General features: G+C 45.6%; 2 protein-coding genes across 2 annotated transcripts in view; one reads left to right on the top strand and one right to left on the bottom strand.

Annotated features, from left to right (window-relative positions):
- EGLN1 (egl-9 family hypoxia inducible factor 1) overlaps window positions 1–2,128 on the bottom strand; it is a 34,199-nt gene extending 32,071 nt beyond the window's left edge. The window contains exon 1 of the mRNA XM_056487132.1: window positions 765–2,128. Within this exon, the coding sequence (XP_056343107.1) occupies window positions 765–1,688 (924 nt within the window). The 5' untranslated portion in view covers window positions 1,689–2,128. The remainder of the gene's footprint in view (window positions 1–764) is intronic.
- Window positions 2,129–2,489: 361 nt separating this feature from the next.
- Window positions 2,490–25,198, top strand: part of TSNAX (translin associated factor X) — a 55,099-nt gene continuing 32,390 nt past the window's right edge. The window contains exon 1 of the mRNA XM_056487136.1: window positions 2,490–3,163. The gene's annotated coding sequence lies outside the window, so the exon portion shown is untranslated. The remainder of the gene's footprint in view (window positions 3,164–25,198) is intronic.

Below are 25,198 nucleotides of genomic sequence, written 5' to 3'. Positions count from 1 at the left end.
AGCATTCGGGCCCGCGGGAACAGCAGCCCGCCCGTCGGGGCTGCGGGTCCCGCCGCAGCCGGGCGTGAGCCACAGAATTTATAGAGCTGGAAAGGACCTCTGGAGATCATCCAGTCCAACCCTCGTGCCCAGGCAGCGTAACCTCGAACAGGCGACACAGGAAGGCGTCCAGGTGGGTTTTGAATGTTTCGAGATACAAACTCCAGGACTTCCCTGGGCAGCCTTTTCCAGTGCTCTGCCACCTCAGGGTAAAGAAGTTCTTCCCCTCATTGAGGTGGAACTTCTTGTGTTTTAGTTTACGGCCACTGCTGCTTGTCTTGTCATTGGGCAACACTGAAGAGTCTGGCATCACCTTTTAACATCAACCTCTAAAATATTTACATACATTAATGAGACCCCTTCTATCCCCTTTTCACTAGACTATAAGGGCTCGGCTCCCGCAGTCTGTCTCCATGACAGAGATGCTCCAAACCCCTAATAATCTTTGTGACCTTCTGTGTGACCCTCTGGAGAAAGACAGGAGCCTCTTTCTCGTACAGAGGAGCCCAGAACTGGACACGGCTCTCAAGTACGAGTCCCGCACAGACGGACGGACGGACGGACGGACGTGCGCACAAGCACGCAGCCCCGCAGACAGCCGCACACGTGCGCGCACACACGCCCGCACTGGGAAGAGCCGGCTCCGCCGCCCCGCTCCCGCCCTCCGCCTGCAGGAGCGGGGGGAGGCCGGGGGTCCCAGCTCCCTCCCTCCTGCCCTCACTCACTTTCGTCCTGCCGTTGATTTTGTAGTTGCCCAGCTTTCCGTTGCAGTGCCGGATGAGATCGTCCATGCTGTTCATGAGGAGCCGGATGGTCTGGCAGCCCGGCTCCTTGCCCTCCACCCAGGTGATCTTGTCGCCGCGAATGTCCTTGGAGGAGTCGCTCTTCTGGCTGACGAGCTGCCCGTCGGTGAAGCGGCCGGTGTGGTGGAGGGCCCGCACCTCCTCGGCCACCAGCCCGCCCAGCTCCTTGCCGAGGAAATCGTCCACCACGCAGATGCCGTGCTTGTTCATGCAGGGCACGATGTACTCCAGCGCCAGCCGCTGCGGCACCAGCGACTTGGTCTGCCCGTTGGGGCGCAGCGCGGCCCCGCCGGGCCCCGCCTGCACGCCGCCCGGGTACAGGTTCGACTTGTCCCGGTACAGCAGCACTGCCTCCCCGGAGGGCGACGTGGACTGGGCCGCGGCCGGGGCCTCCGCCTCACCGCTGGCAGCTGCAGCGGCGGCGACGTGATTGTTGGTCAGCGGGGCGGCCTCGGCGGGGGCCTCAGGGGACGGCGGCGCTGAGCCCTTCCCGACCCCCACCCGGCCACCGCCGCCCGCCGCGGCCCCGCCGTGGGCGCGGGGCGGCGGGGGATGCCCGCCGCGGGGCTCGGTAGCGCCCCCTGCCGCGCCAGCCGCCGCAGCGCCTCCGCCGCGGCAGATGAGCTTGTGCTTCTTCCAGTCCTGGCGCTGGTGCTCCTTGCTGCAGTAGAAGGAGCTGCGGCAGCGCCCGCACCGCAGCAGGTTCTCCATCTTCCCGCAGAGCTCGCAGTACTGCCGGTCCCGCTCGCTGCTGCTGCTGTTGCCGGCGCCGCTGCTGCTGCCGCCGCCGCTGCTGCTGTCGCCCTGGCCGCCCTGACCGGTGCCTCCGCCGCTGTCATTGGCCATGGCGCTGGTAGTGCCGCCGCAGCCCCGCTCCGCCGGGGTGTGTTATGTAAGGAGGCGGGCGGGAGCAGCAGTAACGCGGGCCCCCGCCCGGCCGCGCGGGGAGGGAGCGCTCACTGCATCATGGCCGCCCGGCTCCGGCTCCGCCGCGGCCCCCGCCGCCCTCCGCCTCCGCCGGCCCGCGGCCTTCCTCCGGCGCGCGGGGGCCCGGCCGCCCTCCCTGCGCCGCTAGCGCTGCTTAGCGCCGCCTCATCGCCGCCCCGCCGGCGGCGGAACGGCCGAGGGGGAGCGGGGTGGCGCGGTGCGGGGCTGCCTTCCGCTCCCCGCCAGCCTCTCTGCTCGGTGCAGCACGGGCCGGCGCGGCCGCCGCCTCTCCTCACCGCGCCTCCGCCGCTCTGCCGGGGCGAGGAGGAGGAGGCGCCACTCCAGAGGCCCGCCGTGCACGTACGCCACTTCCAGCCCGCCAGCGCCGCCGGCGCGTCAGGCGGGCGTGGCCGGGCGGGCGGGGCCGGGCCGGGGCCGGCCGCGTCCTCCGCGCCGCTGCGTGCGGGGCTGAGACGCGCTGCCTCCGGCCCCAGTGCTGCCGTGGGGATGGCGTCCTGAACGCCCTCCGACGAGCGCGGCCTTGCCGGCAGGGACAGTGGGGAAATTGCTGGGGGTGTCACCGGTCTGGGCTGCCGGGGCCGCCCCGTCGCCGCTGCGCTGGTCGCTAATCGGGGGGTGCCCGTGGGCCCGCCGCAGCTGAGGCGGGGGCACCGAGGAGCGGCGGCTGACGTGGGAGCTGGGCACTGTCGCTTCAATAACAGGCGGGGTGGCGGCCGCGGCTACAGCGGAGAGCCAGGTTTAGTCACTCCCGTAGGCCCCAAATTACTCCCTCCGGATAGCTGGTAGAGCGGGAGAGATATGTGCTTTCTCCTTCTTAAAACACGTGGCTTGTGTCCCGCCTAACGGAGTGGTAATGAAGGCCGGAGCTAGGCTGATTAAGAAAAGAAAAAGCAAAAAGCAGGAAGAAGGAGCCAGTTGATGCAGCTGCCAAAACAAGGCGAGGCCAGCAGTCGGGGCCTGTGCTGCGATGAACATGGCAAAGTCCCTGACAGGAAAAAGGAAGCTCGTTTGGCAGAGCAGTGCTGGTGGAGGGACAAAGGTCTCAGCTCAGTCACGTCTGTTGTCAGAAGCCACATGGGGATCTGGACTCCTCTGAGGTGATGTTTAAGCTTCCACTGGTCCGATTAACCGTGGCTTTGCTTGCTTGTGGTATAGTCGAGGAAAGTGGAGTGTATTCTGCAGTTTCCTGCATTACAGTCCAACACAGTGGTCGGTGCTTCAGAGACGTGTGGTGAGGCAGAGCAATGATTCCTCCTGGGCTGTGTGTTCTCCCGCCCATCCTCTCCGAGAACCGTTTGGTGAACAGACAGCAAGTATCCGCTCCGTGAGCTGGGCTGGTGGGACACGATGCATACCGTTGGTTTGCACTGCCTGTAAGTTAAGCAAATCCATTCTAAAGCCCAAGAAGTGTAAAATACATGAGCCAATATACAGATCTTGAGGTAGAAAGGTGAAATTAATCCTGTGGTTGGTAACCCAGAGGCTACCACAGGACTTCACGTGAATTCAGATAAGTGATTTTTTTCTCTGCCACTGTAGAGGAGGAGTACTGATGCTTTTGCTTTTCATGGGCTTTTGTGACGTTTAACACTGTAATATACTTGTATTGTAGTGAGATGACTTTATGTATGCAGTTAAAATGGTTTCGTTCTTATCTCTCCTATAAAACTGGATTTGAGATTGATTGGCGTAGTAGTAAGACTTGGAGGAATGTTAGGCACTGAGTGTACTATGTGAAGGATGTAGGAGAAACAAAGTGTACCGAGGCTACGACTGCCTTGTGGTACACACATGAAAAATGAGAAGGAGAACCAGGGTGAATTATTAGAAAGGCAAAAGGAGTATTAAGTGGACAAGGTCATGAAAGCCCAGTGGATAAAATTTCAAGGTGAATCTGACTAGTGACCTCCATGGGTGAATTAAAAACAACAACCACCAAAGAAAAAAACAAGTGGTAAATGAACTGGAAAAGATGGAAACTTAAAACAAAATTCCAGATTAGTGATTTCTTTGTGATAAAGGCAGAAGAAAGTTGATTAAAACCAAGTTTTAAATCCAGAGCATGAAGTGTGCAGATTTTAAATGTTGGTTTAATGAGAATTTTTCCTTTAGTTATAGGTATATGAGGTATGTCAAAAATACTAGGCTTAGGCATCCCTTTAGCATGGTTTAAGATGAGATTAATTCAGCTGATTACTTTGGACTTGCAGCAGTGTTAAATTGGGCTAAATGAGAAGAGTGTCAAAGCTATTATTTTCAAAAACTTGAGAAATGCTAACAATGGTATTTTGCCAGGTAGAAACTGAAGAGTTAAAGATCTTTTGCATTTGTTGTGTACTGCTTCAGCAAACACAATGGAGATGAAAGTCATGGACTTGAAACTCAATCATCCAACCGTGAAACAGCTAAGAAAAAGACCAAGGCACAAATATGGTACCTGGCTGAAATCTAATGATAGTTATTAATTTACGGGCTAATTTGGCTTCAAAAGTCTTCTGTTCTTTCCCTCTCTTTTCCACATGTCTTTTGGGATGCAATTAAAGCTCTCAGTTGTCACATTTACTAATGTGCTAAGCTACTTCAGGTTGTCTTGACATCATACTGTTTCACATTACGGTCAACAGAAATACCAAGTTCAACAAAATCCATCTTGGGGTGTATGAAGCATTTTGCCTTATTATTACAGTACTACACCAGTGACACACAAAACTTAATGAAGTGATGATGCTGTGTTGAGGAGCAGTGGTGATAAGGAAACTCAGAAAGACAATGAGTATTTATAGTACAATAGTGTCTGCAACATGCTTGAAACGTTTGCCAAGCGTATAAGAACTCTATTCATTGCCAAATAGCTTGTTCATCAAAAGACAGTGTAAGGACACCGCACAACAAAAAGCAAAATATGGTATACAAAATGAATTTATCAATATGGTGGTTCCAGAACAGAGGAGGAAGGGACTTCCTTCTCTTTCTTTTCAGCTGATTACTCTTCACTTGGTCCCTAAAGTGGCCTTTCTAAGATAGCCAATTTCTCGTCTCTGTTAGTGAATGTTGGAAAAGAGCTTTGCTGGTGACTAGGTAACGATGAGACATACTGCTTTGCAGAGAATGCAGTGGAAAGTCTTTAAAATTAAATACCAGTCATGATGAGGATGTTGTGGGATAAACTTCGTGCGAGGTCATAGTTTTTTATCACCACTTAGATATGGATCTGATATGTTTATTAGAAAGGGGAAAAAAAAAAGGTTGGTCAATGAATAACTTTTCTGGTTTTATTAAGTAGTAATAATAGCTGCATTTATACCATGCTTTAGATGGCTTGTGTACTGCAGTGCTCAGTGCTGAGATTATATAAGCAACCAAAAAAGAATCTTTGAAGCCTGGGGAGAAGGGGAATGCAGAGTAACAAGATTATAGAAGGTTTCAAAGTCAGTTTAGAAATAAAGTTTAAATGAAAAGTAATCTCATGTTGAGATAGTTTTGCTGTGAATGGGAAAAGAAGTGCATGGACTCCAGGCTGAGTTTTTCTTTGCTGCCAAAATGCCTCTTGGAAGCTACATGTGCTGCTGAGGTGGGTGGTAGGCATGTGACACAGATGCATGTCCACAACAGCATCATAATTAAAGTCAGAACTTGGGTGCTTGTAGCATTTGCTCTCCTCCACCCAGATCACCCCACCATGTTCTTCAGCCTGACTTCTACTATTCCACTTAGATCATTATTCACTGGTCTCAACAGTGCCATTTTTCAAGCTTGCTTTTCATACTGGCAAGTGAACTGTAACAGGTTTGCAGATTTTCCAAGTTAAAGGAGAGAACTGTTTGTCTGAGTTGGATTCTCTGTTAAACTCACTTCCTTTCTAATCAGGACAAAGTGTACAGAGTACATCCACAAGGCTATGCAAGTTCTCCTTTGTTGAATGCATGCTTTTTTCCTGAGGTACTCAAAGGGTTAGCATGGTTTATTCATCTCCCAGCTACCTCCCCTGGCCCCTGTTTCTGCAAAGCAAGGAGAGGGTCACCCAGTAGAGGTGATTTGGAAGGTGTGGGGTTATTGCCTATTGGGACTAGTGCCAGCCATTACAGAGGAGCACATGACCAAACACAGGGTCTCCTCAAATCACTTGGGTAGCATAACTGAAGGAGTCTCAGAACTTTTCAAGATCCAGGCTTTGATATGCCAAGAGCTTGGTGTTTTCCACAGTATGACGTGGCAAAGGGCACTTGGGACAACAGAGAATTTGGCTTAGAGCCCTGAAAATAATGTGCAGTACCCTGTACCATCTCTCATTCTGCTTAGTGCTTGTAGAGATTCCCTAAAAGTTTTTGCTGAAATTGAAGGGATAGAAAAAGTTGTTTATTTATCACTGAGTATCATAATGGTCTAATGTTTAAAAGAAAAAGCCTTTCATTATAATCTGAGTTTATAAATGTTGGACTAAATTATAAGGAATATTCTCAATTACTCTATGTAAATTTGTGTTTAATACTGTTTTTAATATTATGACACTCCTCCAGGCTGTTTAACTAAAATTGATTTTGCTGTCCCTGAATCTGTCTGAAACTATATGCATTTTCATATCTGGGAATATAGCCTATGTTTATTACACCAAAAATATGGTTAGGGTTGATCCAGAGAGATTTATACATATTAAAATTTTTGTCTACTGTAATAATTTTATTCATGTTTAAGGAAAATTAATTATGTTAGTGAAATACAAAACAATGGGGCTTTTTTCTTTCTAGCTCAAAATTCTGCTTCCAGATGTCTGTATCTGTAAAGCTGTGGAAATGCAGCATAGCTTAGAAACTGCTCAAGACCAACTCATTCCAGTTTTGTCCTCATTTTAAACTTTGTACCATGGAAAGTTCAAAAGCTTTTTTTCACATTGTTTGTGAGATTTCTCCAGAGGGAGTATTTCTGGCTCTGGTTAGAAAAGAACTCCCTGTCTTGCTAAAGATTGACAATTATGTACATTTTTGGCCTCTAACTTAAGCAAGCTAGCAGGGTGCTTAAAGTCTAGTTATGAACAGAAAATTACTTCTAAAGAACATTTTTAAAACCCATTGGAAATTCACTCACTGATACAGCAATAAGCAGTTTTGGGGGCAAAAAAAGAGAGAGATTCCTGTTTAATCTGTATGTAGGTCAAATTTATCTGAACTGCTCCAGAAATTTTTCTTGATTTTGATGCAGGTAAGTCTTCCAGAGTGAGAACAGAGGACTCCAACATAAAGAAAGCCCAGTGCTTCATAGCACTGCAATCACAAAAAGACCTGTTCATTCTGCATCTGATATGTGCTTCCTGCCCCTCTGTCATCATGATTCAGCATGGTGACATGCTGAAAGATCATCAAGGTGGAAACAATGCCGAGCAGTGTTAGGATGATATGACCTGCCACGATTATTTTGTGTGTACCTGATTTATTGCACATCATATTTTCTCTTTCCTTGTCTTTCGGCTGCCAGGCACGTAGTTCTTTCTTCTGCCAGTGCCTGGTCTTGTACTTGGAGAAGAGAACAGGGATGCCCTGGGGTGTAGGCAAGGACAATTTGCCCTCTGCCCCTTGGTTTGGGAAGCTTGAGAATACCTCAGGTCATGCCTTGCAATATATTGTGCTATTTAGTGACTTACAAAGTCTCCAGGTTTTTTTTTGCTTTTTTTTTAATTTATTTTTTTTTCTGATTACCTAGGAACAGTTACCCAGAGCTCAAGAGAGGAACTTCAGAAGTGTTCCTTGAAACTGTGAAGACAAATTTGTTAAAAACCTGGGCATTTTATCTTTGGGTGAAGATTCAGTTTCTTTTCACTTTCTCCAGATGACTAGCACAATTTCTGATACCCCTAAACTCTTTTTCTTACGGAGGCAGTTGTACAAGTAAACAAGAAAATAGCGAGCTTTAAACGTTTGCTGCTATGAAAGAAGAGACCTGTCTCAATAATTTAAGAGAGGAAGGAAAAGATAATAGTGAGGTTTTGAGCTGATAAGACTGACTAGGTGGTGTTCCTCAATAACACTCAGTGGTTTGATTTTTGTTCTTTCTTTTTTTGATGAGGCAGTTTCTTGAGAAGAATGGAGACAGGCTTAATTTTTGTTTGTTTTTTGGGTGAACAATGGTGTCCTCCCTCTTTCCTTGAACAATGGGGATACAATATTATAGCTCATGTTTTGTTAAAACTATTGAAGTAGCAGATCTGTCCCAAAGAGCTCACCTTTGCAGGGCTGGCTACACACACACACACAGACACAAGAACTGTGAGCTGAGCCCCAAAGAGCCTCTGCAATCCAGGTGGACTCAGTACCTTGTTTTCTGTCACTACCCATTCTTCCTTCTGCCACGACAGTGCCTGTGTTCCCATGCCCCCCTCTGATGCATAACATGATCCAATATCCTGTTGCTCTCCTGCCATTGCACCCTTCAGTGTCTACCCCATCTCAAGGGCTTTGTGATGTCTATTCTTGCATTTTCCTTCTTCCTGAATACACAGGATTTTACTCCATGCTCTTCTGTTTGCTTTCAGTTCTGCTCTCGTGCCTTTCTTCAACGCTTTCTGCAGTTGTGGTTCATGTAAGACACAGTGTTGAGTTTCTGCCACCAGAAGGGGTGGTTCTGCTCCCTCCAAAGCCATTCTCCTTGGCATCACTCTTTCAAGCCCTTTGGTGAGTCAGTCCAAGAGAAGAGTTTTCTGTTGGATTAACAAGTTGGATCAGCTTACCAAGTGGTTTAATGTGGTGTAAGAGAGGGTGTGGACCAGCAGGGCCAGGAGTAGGGGAGGGAAAAGTGGGACCACCCAAGTCAGAATAGTAAGTTGACTCAGTCATGTCATGTTACTTTACTCTTATTTACTTCTCATTATGTAACTTGACCCATTTCTACTTTCTGTCTTTGACTGAAGAGAAGCTTTTAATTTTGAAACTGTATTGAGGGAATCAGCAGATCCAAAGTGCAGGATATTCTGTCCTAAGACAGGATAATGGCTAGCATCATCTGATACTGCTATCTAAGGATGCAAGGAGAGGTGTTTCAAGCTATTGATGGTGCAAATAGCATGCCAGGGACTCCAATTTTGTAAGTTTTTGTATGTTTCTTTGTTTGTCTTTTCAGATTTTAGTAGTTGAAAGGTTCTGGCTGTTGATGATAATAGTTATTGATATTTTAGAGCTGAACAAATATGATATTAAAACTTGTGATATTGATGCACACTCATTATGGTGTTCTCTGTCTTCTTATTCTTCTGTGCTAACAAACACAGCCCTCTGTGCAAATACTCTTTGACTAATACCAGAGGTAAGGTATTTCATCACGTTTTAAAGCACATCCCAAGCAACTTATACCAAGGACAGATTTTTACTAAACCAGGAATGCTAGTAGTGGATATACAATAATTTAATTTCCCATATTATGAAAATTGATATCTCCTCCCTGCATCATCTAAACTGGCACTATTTATCTCTTTCAGTGGGCATTCAGATGTCACAATGCTGTTCATGAATCCCCTGAAACATAATGGTGAAATTGTATATTGGAGAATTTTACAAAGCAGTACTGAAATATTAAGTCCTGGAAAATTAAGCTTACAAGGATTTTGTGCAAGCACACAGCCAAATTTGTATTATTAACATCCTTCTTTTGTGTTCAGAATGATAGTATGTGCTACAAAGCTGTAATTAGTGCTGTTTTTTGACTGAGTCTGGCTATCATTCTGCATCAGTTTGTCACTGTTAGTCACCTGAACCTGTTCCTTGCTCATCCAGTCAGCTAATTAGTGACTTAGAGAAAACGTGGCATTTATTGGTACTAGAAGAAATGGCGTTTCATTTTTATGCAGAAGCAAAAAAGAGGTCAAGAAGCAATTTGCTGGTCCTTCATCCACTTACAGTGCAAGGGAAGATGATAACTGTTATCTTGTCACTTTTCTTCCTTTCCTGTTGCATTAGGCTTATATTTTCTCCCTGGAATTATTATCTCTTTTTTGTTGTTGTTTTGCATGTGTTTTGTTGTTTGTTCATTTGTTTGTATCAGGGTGTATATGTGTACCCTCAGATTGTTGGTAATGTTGGGACCATGTTCAGGAGTTTTCATTAAAAAGCAGATTCCTAAAAAGGATTTCTTCTTTAGATTAGAGCTTCCTCACTGTGTGATTGACTTCTGACCGGAGGGGATAGGCAGACAATATATGAAGGCTCTGTCCTCACCTATTTACCAAATTGTTCAAATGGTGGTTGAAATTTGTGTGGGAGGCAACACTCCTCCCTTTGTGCAAACACATCCTCCAATAAAAGCCATATGCTGTGAGTAGTCAAGGGCTTGCTGCCTTTTTCTTTTTTTTTATAAGCAACAACTTACTAGTTTCAGAGGCTGAACATGGCTAGCTCATATACACACACAGACTGCATTTGTGGATATGCCCATCCTGTGAACCCAGCCTGACTCTTACCTTATTTTAGCTACAGCCATTTATCCACTATTTTAAAGCATATTCAGTATGTAACTTGTGACACGAGTAAGAGAAATGCTGAATGACATCTTTGTGGAGAAACATGCAACAGCGCATTTGTTAATGGAACCTTATTTTTGATTTAAAAAATATCAGCCTCAATCTTTTAAGGAAAAACCACAGCACAAAGCTAAAAACAATTTTTTCTCTGTTACCTTAAGATAGCACTGAATCACAGACCTAGGACAAAAATCAATTAAGAATATGAGTTCATGGTAGAGAATCTGCCACAAGCATGTCAGGAAGAAAAGTTTTCAGAGGTTCATAAATACATACCAATGTACAACATCAAACACATGCCTGGTGCACTGCGAAGGTTTAGTGATTGTTAAGATGCCAGACAAAGCTCTAAAGCAAGGTGCAAGCTTGTTTCCCTTTGTAAATCTTCAGAGCAGCTAGATGTGAGCTCTTCCAGAAAACTCTCTCGTCTAGCCTCAGTGCTCTATAAATAGAGGAGGTCTTCATCGCCGAGGAGGTTTTGTAATGTCGTTGTGTGGGGGAGTGCTGAGCTCTGATGAGGCAGAGGAAGCAGAGTTGTGGAGCAGTATGGTTGGACCAGGAAGGGGAACAGGATCTCCTTCATTGTTAGATGAGGTGTGAGGACAGGTCAAAAGGAGAATAATTAAGATGTAAGGCTCTTCCCAAAAATGTGTGTGAAGGGAGAAACTCCTTTAGATGCTATACGGAAACTACTGCCAGCAGTGTGGAAAATGCAGCTGCAGTGACCGTCAGCTGCAAATGACAAAAAAAGATACCTGCATCAATCAGTCAAGAAACACTCCTGAAGAGGGGCTCTTTCCCTTCCCACCACAAATGGGGAAATGGTTTCACTGTGACCAGTGAATACAGCAATACATGCTGTAAGAAATGCTGTCATTTACCACATAGAAATTATTCCGTTTTTCTGATGGGCTGTCTTGAGTGTGAGAATATGTGACAGAGTAATCACAAACATAACTCTGGACCAAGTCCCAAGAGCAAAACACTTGGAATTTTTTTTCTAAAAAATATGTAAATGCAGAAGGAAACCAGGTAACTGTTACAGAAGGTAGAAGATTCTTGCCTAACACTCTCCCTTTTTCATTAATGTCGGTCCCTTGATTCTGACGCCAGATTAAAAAGCACCGTATTCCAAAATTTAGCTATGGTGTATTTTCCAAGATTTAGGCACAGTTTAACTGTGGGGGGGAAGTTGTGTTTAGGTAAAGTTTCATGTATTATTTTCAAAAGAAATAACTTTAAAATATGGGTTTGAAAAAGGAAAATTTCACTCTGACAGCCTTATGGCAATATCATAGTCTTGTATACTATACATTTGAAAGAGGCATACTCCACTACTTGCTTGGTTACTTTTAGGGGAAAAAAATCTGAAAATATAAAACAGGCCTAATTTTGGTTCAGCTCAGTAATATGGAGTGAACAAAGCTAATTTTGGAGACATTATTCTGTCTGCAGAAGAATGAAAAATGAAAGCAAACTATTTTTCTGTTTACAGACTGTATATTGAACACTAGTCTATAGATAAGTTATTGTTTGATCTCAAAGACCTTTGATATGTGTAGAAAAACTGTGTAGGCCACTGCCCTACACTGCCTTCCTGAAAGTATCATCCAGCTACAATTTCTTTTAAAAAACTTAAAATTTCTTCATCTCTTTAAAGTTGAGGAAGATGTGTTTTCTGTACCAGAGCAGGGGTTGTTTCTTTCACTGTGCTGAGGTTTTATGGTAGAATTTTGAGACCAGACCTTAGAATGTATGATACAAAGTGCTAATTTGAATAAATTACAAGGGAAAAAACCTCACAAAACCAAAACTGATGGCAAAGCACTTGGCCGTGCTTGGCTTCTAAGTAATCGGGACAAAATGTACAAATGGGAGGGGATTTCCAACAGTGTCCCAAGAACTTCCCTTTGGTTTTTTGTTCCAGTGAGCAAAATCATCCTCTCATATCCTAGCCTGCTGCAACTGAATCGTCTACTGCAATCTCAAAGGCCACAATGGAAAGAGAGTTTCTTCATGTAAACAAGCCTGCTCACACACACGAGAGAGAAGTAATCACTCCAATGTTGGTGTAATCCCTCTGAGCAGCTTCTCAAGGCTGTACCCTTGAAGTCATGCACCCACAGCTGAGATGTGTACAGTGGTTTTAAGAATATTTTGTTAATGTTTTGCTAAGTACCAAAATACATTGTTCATAAATTGGCCTGGCTGTATACTGTGTTGCTGTGAGAGTGCCTGAGAAAGAAGGGAGAGGCTAGAACTTTTTTTCAAGTGGTTAATTGACTATTAAACTCATAGCTAAAATAAAAGCAGCAGCAAATAACCTGATCTTTGTGTTACAACAGTGCACAGTCTCACCTTCTCCCTTCGTGCATCCTATTTCCTATCTAGGTCACTGTGCAGTGTATGGCTGTTGATTTACCAGATAATGTTTCTACACATTGTCCCAGACATGGTGATGACAGGCAGGTTTCCAGACTGTTTATGCAAATCGCTAGTGCCTTGAGCCTACTCCTGGCACAAATTTACCTTCCTCCTTGCTGGTTTGGTGCCTGGTATGGCTTGCCCAGCCTTATGGATGGCACTGGCTATACTGACATCTAAACAGCTTTGTAGATAAAGCCATCTTGCTGTCAGCCTGTTAAACATAGATTCTGTCTCTACCCTGCAACTGCTGTGTAATTAAATGTTCTGCTAGGCATACTCTGGCTTGATGAGTTTTATGAGTCATGGTGGCAAAGAGAAAGGAGAGTCCCCAAAAACAAGAATGGGCACAAACACCCTCATGATAATTATCTTATTTAGGGAGTAAGGTTCTTGCTTTTATAAAGAAGTCAACACCAGGTCTCCTTGGATCCCTTGACAGAGAATCTCACACTGATGCCTGCTCAGGTATCTGGAGAAAGTGATTTTGTAGCTCTGAATTACATAAAACAGTAGTACAGGTACTTGCAAGAAAGTGGTTTGTTTGTGGCATCTTGATTTGAGAGTGCTTGACAAGAAGGAAGGAAGAGGTAAAAACTTGCAAATTCTGTGCTCTCGTAAACTCAACCCCAAACCCATCTACACCACAGGACAAGTATTACACGTAGGAGGAGAGCATTGCTAGGCCCCAGTAGTCAAGATCTGAGCATTTAAAGCATCACCAAAACCATTTCTCACTAGCTGCAAGCAACTAGGGGCATGAAAACTGCTGGCGTGAGAAAGCAGCTCAGTGGCATCACATTCGTGTGTGCTGAGGCAGAGGGAATGTACCCTGCGTGGCCAGGACCACCTACACCCCCTGCTCTCACACCCTGTTGTTCCAGGAGGGGGGAACTGTGCCTCTGGCAGTGTGTTCAGGATTGTGTGGCTCTGTTTTACCCCAGCTGGACCTCAATGGAATCTTTTCCTTGACTGCCAGTGGGGGGAAAAGGCAGTCAAGGAGCACGTAGGGATGAAAATGTGTTGGGCACATCTGGAGTTCCTCTGACCAGACTCACCCTCTCGGTGTAGCTTGCACTGAACACAAGCCAAAGTCAGCTCCTGGGTGCATGGGAGGATCAGCACAGAGGTGCCTAAGTCAGTCTGTAAACCCCAGGTCTGTCAGCTGAGGAGATTAGCACTCACCCAGCACTTGGGCACACATGCACCCCGCCAGCTTTCCTTGACCTCTTTACTAGCATTGAACTAGATACAGGCAGCTGTGTTTCAGCTGCCTGAGCTACCACGGCTCACTCTGATTCCAGAGGGTCAGGGAAGCATATACAAACAGTTTTGCTGACAAATATGGGAGGGTAGTGGTGGGTAGGAGGAGAATGGGAGCAGCCAGGGTGGGACTGGACTGGGGTACTGACACTTCAGCAACAGCTGGAAGAAGACTTGAGTCTCCAACCTGGTTAGGTCCATATGGCTGCTTACAGGCTGTAGTTGCAGACAGGCTGTGACTGCAGAACCAGGGCTTTGAGTAGAGCCGTTGCCTCCCTTCCTTTCCCCATGCTGCCCCAGGGGGTGCTGCAGCTGCCCCAGCAGCCTACCTGCCCCTCCCGTGGCTGCCCTTGTCTCTCCTGGTACTGAGCCTGGTGTGCTCATGCAGGGACTGCTCATGCTGAGCCAGCTCGTGTCCAGTGCTTGCAGCAGCACTCAGCACCAGTGACAGGGCTCTGTGCTGTTCCCCAGATGGGATCAGCCTCTGCTGCAGCCCCTCTGCTTAGCTTACCCTTTCACCTTAAGCTCTTCATCTATCTGGGTCCTGTTGCAAATGCTGAATTAAACTTTAAATACCCCTGAGCAGGGATGGAGGGTTACATCAGATGAAAGATTAGTGTCTCTTAGCAGGATATATGCTTAACTAAGGGTCGTGGGTCTGTAACTAAAGTCTAAAATGCCCCCGGGCAGCTGGCTACACCCCTGGTGGTGCCAAGACTTGCTTAGCAGCTGCTTGTCTGAGCTGCCAGTCCCTGTTCATAGTCAGATCTGCTGCTGTCTGTTCAAGACCAGGACACCGACTTTGATTGGTGGGCATCCTAACCCATGGGCAAGAGAAGGTGGCACATGAAATATTTGCAAAAACCTGCAAACCTGAGACAGATGTCTGACCTGGGATTCACACAGTCTGTTTGTCCAGACACAGACAGTTTCATGCTTCCTTCCTTTTCAGTCCTTCAGGCACTTTTTGAGGTTGCCACCAAAGAACATGCTTGAGGTGCTGGCAAAAGAGAGGCTTATGCAGGCAGGAAACATGGTCTGTATATGAGAAGCATGGGAGGTCTGGCATACAGCACCTTCAGTTTGTATATCCCAGAAAAAATAGTAAAAAAAGCCATCTGCTTGTTTTGGCTCTGGTGATAGGAGATTGAAACTAGGTAGTGTGAATTAGTATAATTTAATTTTCATCGCTGTCTTTTATAACCTCTAAAGTTCTGCATCTCGTATGACTTACAGTCTTTATGGGCTTCATTTTTGATCTCTTGTCAGATGTTGCTATATCCATGCTGTTTTTAGTCTTGCAGACTATTTTTGGGTAATATCTACTAGATATAGTCTTTTCTTTTTTTTTTTTTTTTTTTTTTTTCCAACCTGGTAGCCCAAACTGTGCTAGACTCTCCTTCTCTTATACCTTGATTGCTGCAACATCTTTTCTCTGTGAGACATACATTGATTGGCCCTGCAGCTGCATACACATTCACAGGACTGCTACAGAAGTTGTTTTCTTTGCTTGCTGTTTTGTCATCCCATTCCACTGACCTCCTTACCTCAGTAAGAGAAGAATTCAACCTAACTTATACAAGTCCATTTATATTGTGGCTGATGGTATTTCTGTGTACATGCAGATGAGCTTCTTTGCACGTGCACAACGGGTGGAGCGACTGCTGTGCCCCAGTTGCTGCAGGAAGGAGCACACCCCTTGGGCCTCCCTGCAAATGAGCTGCAGGCCATTGAATCTCTGGCAATGGCTGTTTGTTTCCAACACCACCTTTCCTGGTGTCCCAAGGCCCCGGTGCTGTCATTTTGAGGATATGCTTTACTCCTGTGATGGGCAGGAGAGTGAGGAACCCTGGGGAAAGCCAGTTACAGGGTGCTAGAATAGCTCTGGCACCCCCAGAGCAAATTCCTCCCACTCACAGCCTGATTGCTGTGAGTTCCTCAAGAAACAGGTTGTCAAGGGGAGGCTTTAAGACAACGGGCTTGTTTTTCATTATTCTAACCCATAATGGGCCATTCAGAAGCAATCTGCAAATTCAGGTACCCCAAAGCTCCTTTTTCTCCTTTAGATCCTACATAGACTCTTTGTCCTTCATCAGCTCTCCCATCTCTGCTGGGATGTGTGAATTATCTCTGAGACTTATTTTAAGGAATGCTATGGCACTGATCTGGAGTTTTCCTAAGGTGTGTGCCACACATGGGGAAATATTGTAAAGTTGCTCTCTACAACCACTGATTGAGTTTCACTGATTTTAAACCATCAAACACATCTGCTTATCTTTGCTTTAAGAACCTTCTGAGCCTATATCCATTTTTTCCAGGAAAAAATACCACGTGAAATCCCACCTTCAATGAGATGCCCCATATTTCTGCATACTTAGATTTTTACCCCTGCAACTTTGTTCTCTTTATCGTGTTCCCTTTCTCTTCCAGGTGATTCTCCAGAGAACATCTGCTTCCCAGAAGTTCCTTAGACTATCTGCAGTCAAACTGGCAATGGCAAATCTCTAGGTGTCCCACTGCCCTTTGGGGTGGCAAGGCAGTGATAATGCAGGGCTACTGCACTTCTAAGTGGGGATGACATGAAGTGGTATCACATCCTGCTCTTTGCATGCTGCAAACAAGATTAACTTGGATCTTAGAAATGAAAATAGACATATGCAGGCTGTAAGTCCATGCAGATGTTTATACAGATTGCTTAGGAAATAAAGATCCCAACCATGATAAAAATACTGAAAGAAAATTATCTAGATTATCTTGGTGAATTCTGTTCTCTTACTGTCACACAGAATTTACTTTGCAGGCAATTGTGGGGCATCAATCTATTTTGTTTCAAGATAGTAGTTTCTTTCTTCCCCAACCATATCCTAATATTTGCATTATACAAAATAAAACAGTTTAGACTTTTTAGCTTGTCTATGCTAGAAAAGGGTACTGTTACAACGCAGAAGTAATCATTCACACCTGTTGTGCAGACAGCATAAAGACATTTCATAATAGAACAGCAACTCCCAAGTAAAAACTGGAAGAAATTAAGTGGTATAAGTCACCTCTCTATTATCCAAAGATGGGATTTTGCCAGCATAAACGAGTTTGGTTACAAAACCTCACAGTTCTTACTGCAATTATTATACTAGGAAAACTTGTAGATCCAGACTGCCTACAAAAACATGACTGCAGCAGCCACCAATATCCTGAGGACTTGTTACACTGAAGTCAGTCCAGTTGTAACTCTTGATTTCATTGAAAGTTATTCCAAGAATGACTTTGTCCCACTGGACTGGATTCCCTTTCATAACAGGAGCATAAAATGCTCTTCTAGTACAATCGCATATTCCAGGAAATATGTAAAAAGGAAAATATTTTTTTTTATGGTGGGGGGACAGACTGTGCAGTGAAAATGAATCATTTCTGTTTTGGAATTCTTACACTCCAGTAAATATCCAACCTCCCACTAGCATGTTGCCCTCCTTATTTTGCAGGCTTGTGAGATTTTTACAGCTCCAGGTGGCCTCTTTTTCCCTCCTAGATAGCTCAACTCAGCCTCACAGCCAACACAACAGCTAACCAGAACTTTTTTTAGCTTGATAAATATATCTGTGTGAAGGCATTGTGTGGTGTGTGTGAATCCAAGTGGGGCCAAGGTGCGAGCTGGGCAGCACGCAGCCCAGGGCTGAGGCAGCTCTGTGCCAGGCAGGAGGAACTCTGTCCCTCCCAGCACGTAAGCAGAGTGAGCTTGCAGCACGTAGGGCACAGCCATGCAAATCCCTCTCAGCTACATAATTTCCTAGCCCCACATTTTAGTTTCTACCCAGCACCCAGGTGCCTCTGCTAGGCATGCCAGCTTATCTGCGAATGGATGGCTTGGGCGCCTGGCCCCATACTCAGCTTGTGCTCTTCTCCTTCATCTGGGCTCTCCTATCTGCTCTGCTATGTAATGGCTTTTCTAAGCCTGACAGAGAAGCAAAAGCACCATCTTCCCTCCACCAGGTGAAATGAAGCTGTTTCTGGGCTTTGAGGCAGCAAGACACTGGGAATGCTCACTTAAGTTGGCTGTCACTGGTGGCAAAGTAAGCAGCTGGAATGCTGGTGGCTTTCCTACACATTTTAGATAGAGCAGGGCTTGGGAAGCTGGAATGGGAGGATACAAATTAATGCTCTGCTCCCACTGCTGCTGTTTCTGCTTCCTGTGATGGTGCTATGACAGCATACCCAGCTCCCCAAGATCTTCTGTCAGCTCCCTGTAATAGCTTGACCATTTCTATGTTCTCTTCAGTGCTAAGAGCCAGTCCCAGTCCTGGCCTTTTATCCTTGGAGTGGCAAAAGTCAACTTTGCCAGTTCAGCTGGGGAGCCAAGAGAAATGGCTTTGGCTAGTCAGGCCCAACCAGGTCCCCTGAAGTGCAACATTCCCTGGGTCTACCAAGTACCACAAAAAGGGTTGATATGTCAACACAGACCTGTTTCATTTTATGCTGCAGCAGCCTAGGAAAGTGCAGATAGTCAGTGACTGGACCACATCTTAAAGCTCATTTAATTCAGGCACTTGTCAGTCAGCAGTTTTGCATGCAGCCGAGTGATGCCCAGACACCATGGGTGATATGGCCTACCTATGCAGTTTCATGTGATTCTAGCTTTGACTGTCATTGCTGTTTCCTCTTATGTTTGGGATTCTTTTTAGAGATGGTGCTTCATTGCCGGGGTGTGTGTAGCTCCGTAGGATCAATGGTGAGGAAACCTGTTTCACAGGCTGGCTTCTGGCAGGTGTTCACATGTGGTTGGCTCAGACCTGACTGCATGTGACTCAGAGCGTGTCCCTCACTGCACTGGCAGGGTGTAGGCATGTGCATCTGGGCAAAGCAGGTGCAAACCACTGTGTCCTGGAGTGTCCTGGCCATTCATAGTGCAAATGGCCCTCCTTAGGTACCAGGGATGTGTCACTTGCAGTGTTTTATCTCCCTGAAGAATCATGCTTTGGGCTTCCTTTCACTCCCCTGCTTGGGTAAGGGGAGTTTGCTTTAACATGTAAAGTTGAAAACTTCAAGTGGTTTAGGAGTTGCTTCACATGCAGCTCAGCTGTCACAGCTCAGCAGTAGCTGCCTCCAGGGAAAGGGGAGAATGGGAAGTGAAGCCCAGACACCCTACAGCTGTAGGACTCTACCTGTGCGGCTCTGCCTTTGGCTGTTTTTGTAAGAGAGTGCAAAGTTTATGCATTTCAGTACTGCCCTGTGCACGTATTCCTCATTTGTTAAAAGCCTGCTGGTTATTCCCCTTCATCTGTTGCATGCAACAGCAGTTTATCCTAATTTGGTGTTTGGAAAAATCTTGTCACTCAAATTACACTAGCAGAAGGTGAAAGTAAGCAAGGAGGAAACAAGGACAACTGCATATATCCCATGCGGGTAGATTACTTGCTCTTTTCCTGTGGGACAACTGTGGAAGATTTTCTTACTTAAAAGAAAAAGAATAAAATACAAAAAAACCCCAACCACCAGCCAAGCCCTGACCTCTGGCTAGCTACCAGCTTCAGCTATACCAGACATACCCAGCTGTATGCACGTAGCTGAGTGATGCCCTCCCAGAGCAGGGCACATTCCAGGGACTTGGCTCTTTGGGATTAACTGTCTCTTTCATCAGCTTGGCTTGGACTACTGTTGCTGTTGATCATGCAATGCAAATCTTTCTGAGAAAGACTCTCAGGCTATTGATTACAAAACAGCCATTTTGACAATCACCACGCAGGATCCAACCCTCGGTGTTGTGGCTGTTGTTACCCTGAGATAGGAACTGTGTTATTGATCACAGCCAAATAAGAAAATATGCATCTTTTGCACCAGACAATGTTGAATATCTAGTGAAGCAAGATGAAAATTATCATTTATGTCACTTGGGGGAAAGAGCTGTGCCAGAACCTGGGTGGATATACTTTATCTAACATCCTATCTAGCATTAGTGGCTGAGAGCAGCAAGCAGGAGTTACAACACTTCTCCTTGTGAAACATTATGCGAGGAGCAGAAGGGTGTGGATTTGTCCACACCTCATTTTAGGTGTCTAAATGAAGCACCAATGTCAGGAGCAAAGTTGTCCTTGGCACTTCCTCAGAGAGAGACTTGGTTAAGATTTCAGGAGGGATAAATTGCTTTCTGCAGGCACCTCCCTGTCTCTTGACCACAGAAGACCACAGAGAACTGCACTGCTCACCTCCTCACTGGCTTCAGCAAGGGAGCAGGGTGGTAGAAACACTGCCTGAAGGGAAGATACTGGTACTTGTTGGGACCTCTCTTAAGGAAAGGAAGAGGGAAATTCTAAATGATTGGCTCAGGATTCCTCTGGCCACAGCTAGGAGTAGTCAGCATGTACAGCAGATCCTGTTATCTCCTGCCCAGAGGTGTGCTCCTGAGGAAGGTTGTGCTGGGACAGTCCCTATGAGATAAGAACCTCCTGTGGTGCCAACCTCGAAGCTCTGCTGATTTACACTAGGATGAAAATAGCCCTCAGAGGTTTCACACTAGTGAAAGGTCAGTCAGACTGGGACATCAGGGCCAACATATAAAAGAGTGAGCGAAATAGCTACTTTTCTGTCAATGTGAGGGACCTCTGCTCTAAAGACAGACTGCTGAACTATTTATTGTGACTTTTGTCTGTCCCATCTGCATAGGAACAGGTTTACCTCTGAATGCTATCACCATTAGAGTAGGTACTTGGCAGTTTTGAGAAGTCTTGAGCCCAGGCCAGGATTGTACTGTGGTAACAGAAATTTAAAACAGCCCTGTCCCATATTCCCTGCCTTCCACAAGCTTGCTCACAGTGTGCTCCCTGTTAATGCTTTCTGTGAGAACTGGCAAGATCCCCTTCTCAAAACCCAGGGGACTCCTGGGTTCCAGTAGAGCTGATATTCACATGGGCTGCAACTATAGGCAAGTTCTGTGCACCTTCTTGATGCCAGCATGTGTAAAGGAAAAGTCAGCTTTAACCTTCCCAGCAGATTCTGCTTTCCTGGGATGCTGGGGACATCCTGCAGGTGCCAATTCCTTCATCTGGCCACACAATGCCCCTGTCAGCAAGGAGGGAGAGTAGAAGTGAGAGAAGTTGGGTGGCTTCAGGCTGTATTTGGAAAAGTTCCAGTTCTTGCAAAGCTAGTACAATGCTGAATATAAAAGGTGAGTGGTTTAGTAAACCTGGCATGGCCAGCAATGACAAAGTGACAAAGGGCATTTTCCTCGTGGTCAGCCTCAAGGTTGGGAAGGAGGGGCAAGTGCAACTGCATGTCAGAGCAGTGGTGGTGAAAGTGTGCATTGCTATGAACACATAGAAAGCCAGTCCCCAAGAGATGATCAATGGCTTTGGGGAGTCTAAGGTGCTCCAAATGAGTTGGTACAATGACAGAGCTTACGGTCCTAATGCCTGACCCTCACTCTCCTCTGTCCTTTCTTCCAATAAGGAGGTTTTGCAGCCCAAAAATATGAAAGAGCACTTGTGTGTTGTTCTTTAGCACCTGACTGTCCGCCATAGTCAACAGGCTGTTTTTAAGTCGTTGGGTCCAGAAAAGATAATGTTAAAGCTTTGAAAATGCACATTTCTTTCCCCCTAAGGGCAAAGGCCCTATGGATGTGTGGCCTTAACATGGATAATCAACAGTAGCTGTGTGCCTCCCTTTCCTTCTCCTCTCCCCAGGCGCCTGTGTGCCCCTCTCTTTCAACTGCAGTAGTGTGTGTGTTTTGGACAGAGGAGGTGCTGGCTCAGGCAGGCTCCCACAGACACTTGTGCTGCCACAGCCAAGAGCAGGGCATGCTGCAGTGCTGGGGCAGGAGCAGAGAGCAGTGCAGTGGCAGGGGCAGAAATGCCACAGGGTCTTGGGAACCTGCCTGCCTCAGAGCCTGCTCGTTTCCTGTTGTGATGCTGGAGGAAGCACCTGGGCTGGAGAAATGAGCTGTTTAACTGCTGCCTAAGATCAAAATGATGAAGGCCTCTGGAAAACTGGCAGCTGGAGAAATAGAAAAGGATTTTGTATTTTGCACATCACTGTGAGAAAAGGCAGTGACCTTCCCTGAGGGCTGGGAGACAGAGGTTCAAAGATTTGCCTCTCAAGTCTGTGCAAACAGCGAGACGCCTGCTTGTGTAAGACCAGAGTTGAGGAACACCTTCCTGGGACACCACCAGCAATTGCTGTGAGGACAGGAGCAGGAACAGAGATGGGAATTGATTTCTTGGAGCACTGGCAGGCAGCCATGTGGTAGAGGTTCTTCGGAAACTAAAGACATCTCATACCGAAAAGCAGCAACATTTGCTGTTGTCTTCCTCTGTGGGTTGCCTTTTTGGTTATGCCTCTGGTAACTAGGAACTTTCCTCTCATTCCAGGACTTGGTTTGTTGATGACCAGCTTGCAGTTAAATATTTTTGAGTCAGATTGTCCTTCAAGTTGAACAGTTTGTCTTTTTCCCTCCTGTGCCCCCACAGTGTTTACAGTGAGAAATCATAAGTTCTCTCATCTTTGCTTTGCTGAAGTTCTTCCAATGTCTTATAAAACAGACTGTTTATTCCCTGTAATGTTCCTGGATATGTCTTCATAGCACCTGTTCCAGTTTGAGTGCTTTCTGAAAATAGATCTAACTGGAATGGTATACAATATTCCAGATGGAGTTTCTCTAGTGTCTTTTCCACAATGCTATTAGGATAATTTCTGCTGCTTTTCTGACTGATTTTTACTACACCATTTGACTCTATTTGTGTAATTTCATCTCTGAGAGATTTCTGCCTGTGATATCCATAACTTTTTGCGTACCAGCAACACCCTCCAGCTGTCTACTGTTGACAGATTTCATCACATATCAGTCATGTTTCACAACACCCCTGTTTTTTGCTTTTTGTTTTTTAATACCTAAACTGTCAGTAAAAATATTGAAAGTCCTAAGACTGGTATTTGTGGAACCCCCTCATCCCAGTACAGCATCTTTCCAATGCAATTTGTCTTCTTCCCTTAAGGCAGTTCCTCACTGCTTTACAGTTTGCTGACTAATCTCCATCTTCTCCAGTTTGCATTTTAATCATTGAAGTTGTGGCACAGAATCAAATGCTTTGCTGAAGTCCAATAGTTGAGACAGACCATATTACCCCTGCCTAAAGAGGGATTGAGTTAATCACATCTAAGAAAGGTAATTTCATAGTTTGGCATGATGTAGTTTTAAAAGACCCATCTTGCATCTTATCCTGGTTCCCAGCTACTCATTACATACAATTTGTAGTTATTCATTCTCTAAATTTGTTCTACAGCTCTTGATATGCAGGTGGTGGATAATCTGGTGAGGACATGCTCTATACACTTTCTTGTAAATCAGATACAGGATTTTTGTGTGGCAGATCTAAATATGCTATACCTACTTGTGCTTTCATCAGCTTTTAACATGGTCTGGTTTTAACTCTTACTAAGGTGAACACTTGCTCATGAAGGTATAGGCAGATTCACTGACCTTATTCAGGCATACAGGCTTTATGTGTTTTCATACATTTTATGCTTTAGTTCTCAGGTTGTGCACTGTGTGAATGCTTTGTGCCTTCAGGGTCTTGGGAGAATGGGTTGTAAAATTTGTAAAGAGTTGCTTGGCTGACTCTAGAATATAAAATTAGTGTTTGAAAAAGGAGAGCAAAACAGCCAGGGTAAATGCAGTTTCTGCATGGAGTCACTCAAGTTTTTTGACAGCTGCAGTGTTGCAGGAGCAACTCAATGTCATGGGAACACGGGAATTTGTTTTCATCAGAGAGTTGCCTTCCCTGCCAAGCTGGCAGCAGCTATAGATAAAGCCTTAACAGGGAAACACTTTCATACTGCCTGTGCTAGGAGAGGAATTCTCCATGAATGACTGACAGAATAGTGACCTTCACCTTCTGATCTTCTTCCATCTTCTCTCTGCTCTTGTTGTGTTTTGAGGTGTTTTTTAATTTATTTTCTGCTTACTAAGATGCTGGATGGCAGTGAACACAGGGGTGCCTAATTTGCACATTGCAAGGGCAGAATTCAAAAGGTGAGAAAAACAAGTATTGTGTAATGCTCAGTTTTCCAGCTCAACAAAGCTCAGGTTTCCTTCAAACCTCAAGCTGTTTCCTACAACCATTCTGAGGATCATCCCCACAGCCTGCTTTGAGGTGTGGTATATTCTGGAAGAAGCTAGTTTTTAGCTTTGATCCTGAATCAAGCCTTTGTCATTTATGGGCCAAACATCTCTATGAGTTAGGTGATCCACTGTGTTTTGTCCACCACAGGGAGGGGAGATTCCTTGAGGTTAAAACGTGTAACTTAACAACCCTAGAGGGACACAGCCCAAGATAAGAGTTACAGGGGACACTGATGGCCAGCCCAGTGATAGTGTTTGTTTTTACAAGTGTTGGAGGGTGTGTTTCCCAGACATGTGAAGAAACAGCAAAGAAAATACCTGTTTGCAAGGGTGAAAGGGAGGTCAGTGAGATGAGCATTACAATTATTTGATAGTATGGGCTCCCTTGGTGTTCTCTCTGTGCAGTAGGATTTAGGCACTAATAAGCTGGAAAAAGATAGCCATCTACAGATCCTGTGGATTTAGAAATACACTGAAACACTCTCTGCTTTTTAAAATCTATTTCAAAAATTCTTGCACACAGACTAAAATTTCTCTGCCATGGATATTTCTGGGATAATCAGAGTACAGTAACTCATGTTTTGAAGTGTGCTGTCTACCTGTACTTGAGATATTGCTGTCATATATCTGTTCTCATGCTGCCAGGTACATAAGGCAGATGTCTGTCATCACTGACCAGTTTTGTCTCCTGAAGATGTTCAAGCTGCTGACTTGCCATGTTGCTGCTTCAGTCATTATTGGGTTTCCTCCTGTTCCTCAGGGTCACCGTCTCTTCTTTCCTCTTCATGTTGAAACAGGGCTTGTTGAAGGACCTGGTTATCAGGCACTCTCAAAACATGGCCAAGGTCAGTCTGTTTTCTCCACTGTACTGTTTGTACAGCTGTGGGTAATCACGCAGGCTCTGAAATCTCAGCATTCCTTTGGCTCTCTGGCTGCTTTATGATCACTGTCCCCCCGCAGGCATCTGCATTGAAAGCACTTTGATTTCTGGGGAATAGGCGTGTTCTTCCAAGACTTCAACTTGTAAAGGTGTATGTGTAATGTATATTTAATAAGAGTGGCTCAAAAGGACTTACAGGGAAGCTTAGCATTGATACTGATGGCTTCCATATGGGA

Source organism: Oenanthe melanoleuca, chromosome 3 (genome assembly GCF_029582105.1).
Source record: "Oenanthe melanoleuca isolate GR-GAL-2019-014 chromosome 3, OMel1.0, whole genome shotgun sequence".
In the NCBI taxonomy this organism is placed as follows: Eukaryota; Metazoa; Chordata; class Aves; order Passeriformes; family Muscicapidae; genus Oenanthe; species Oenanthe melanoleuca.
This window is presented reverse-complemented; position numbering and strand designations above follow the sequence as displayed.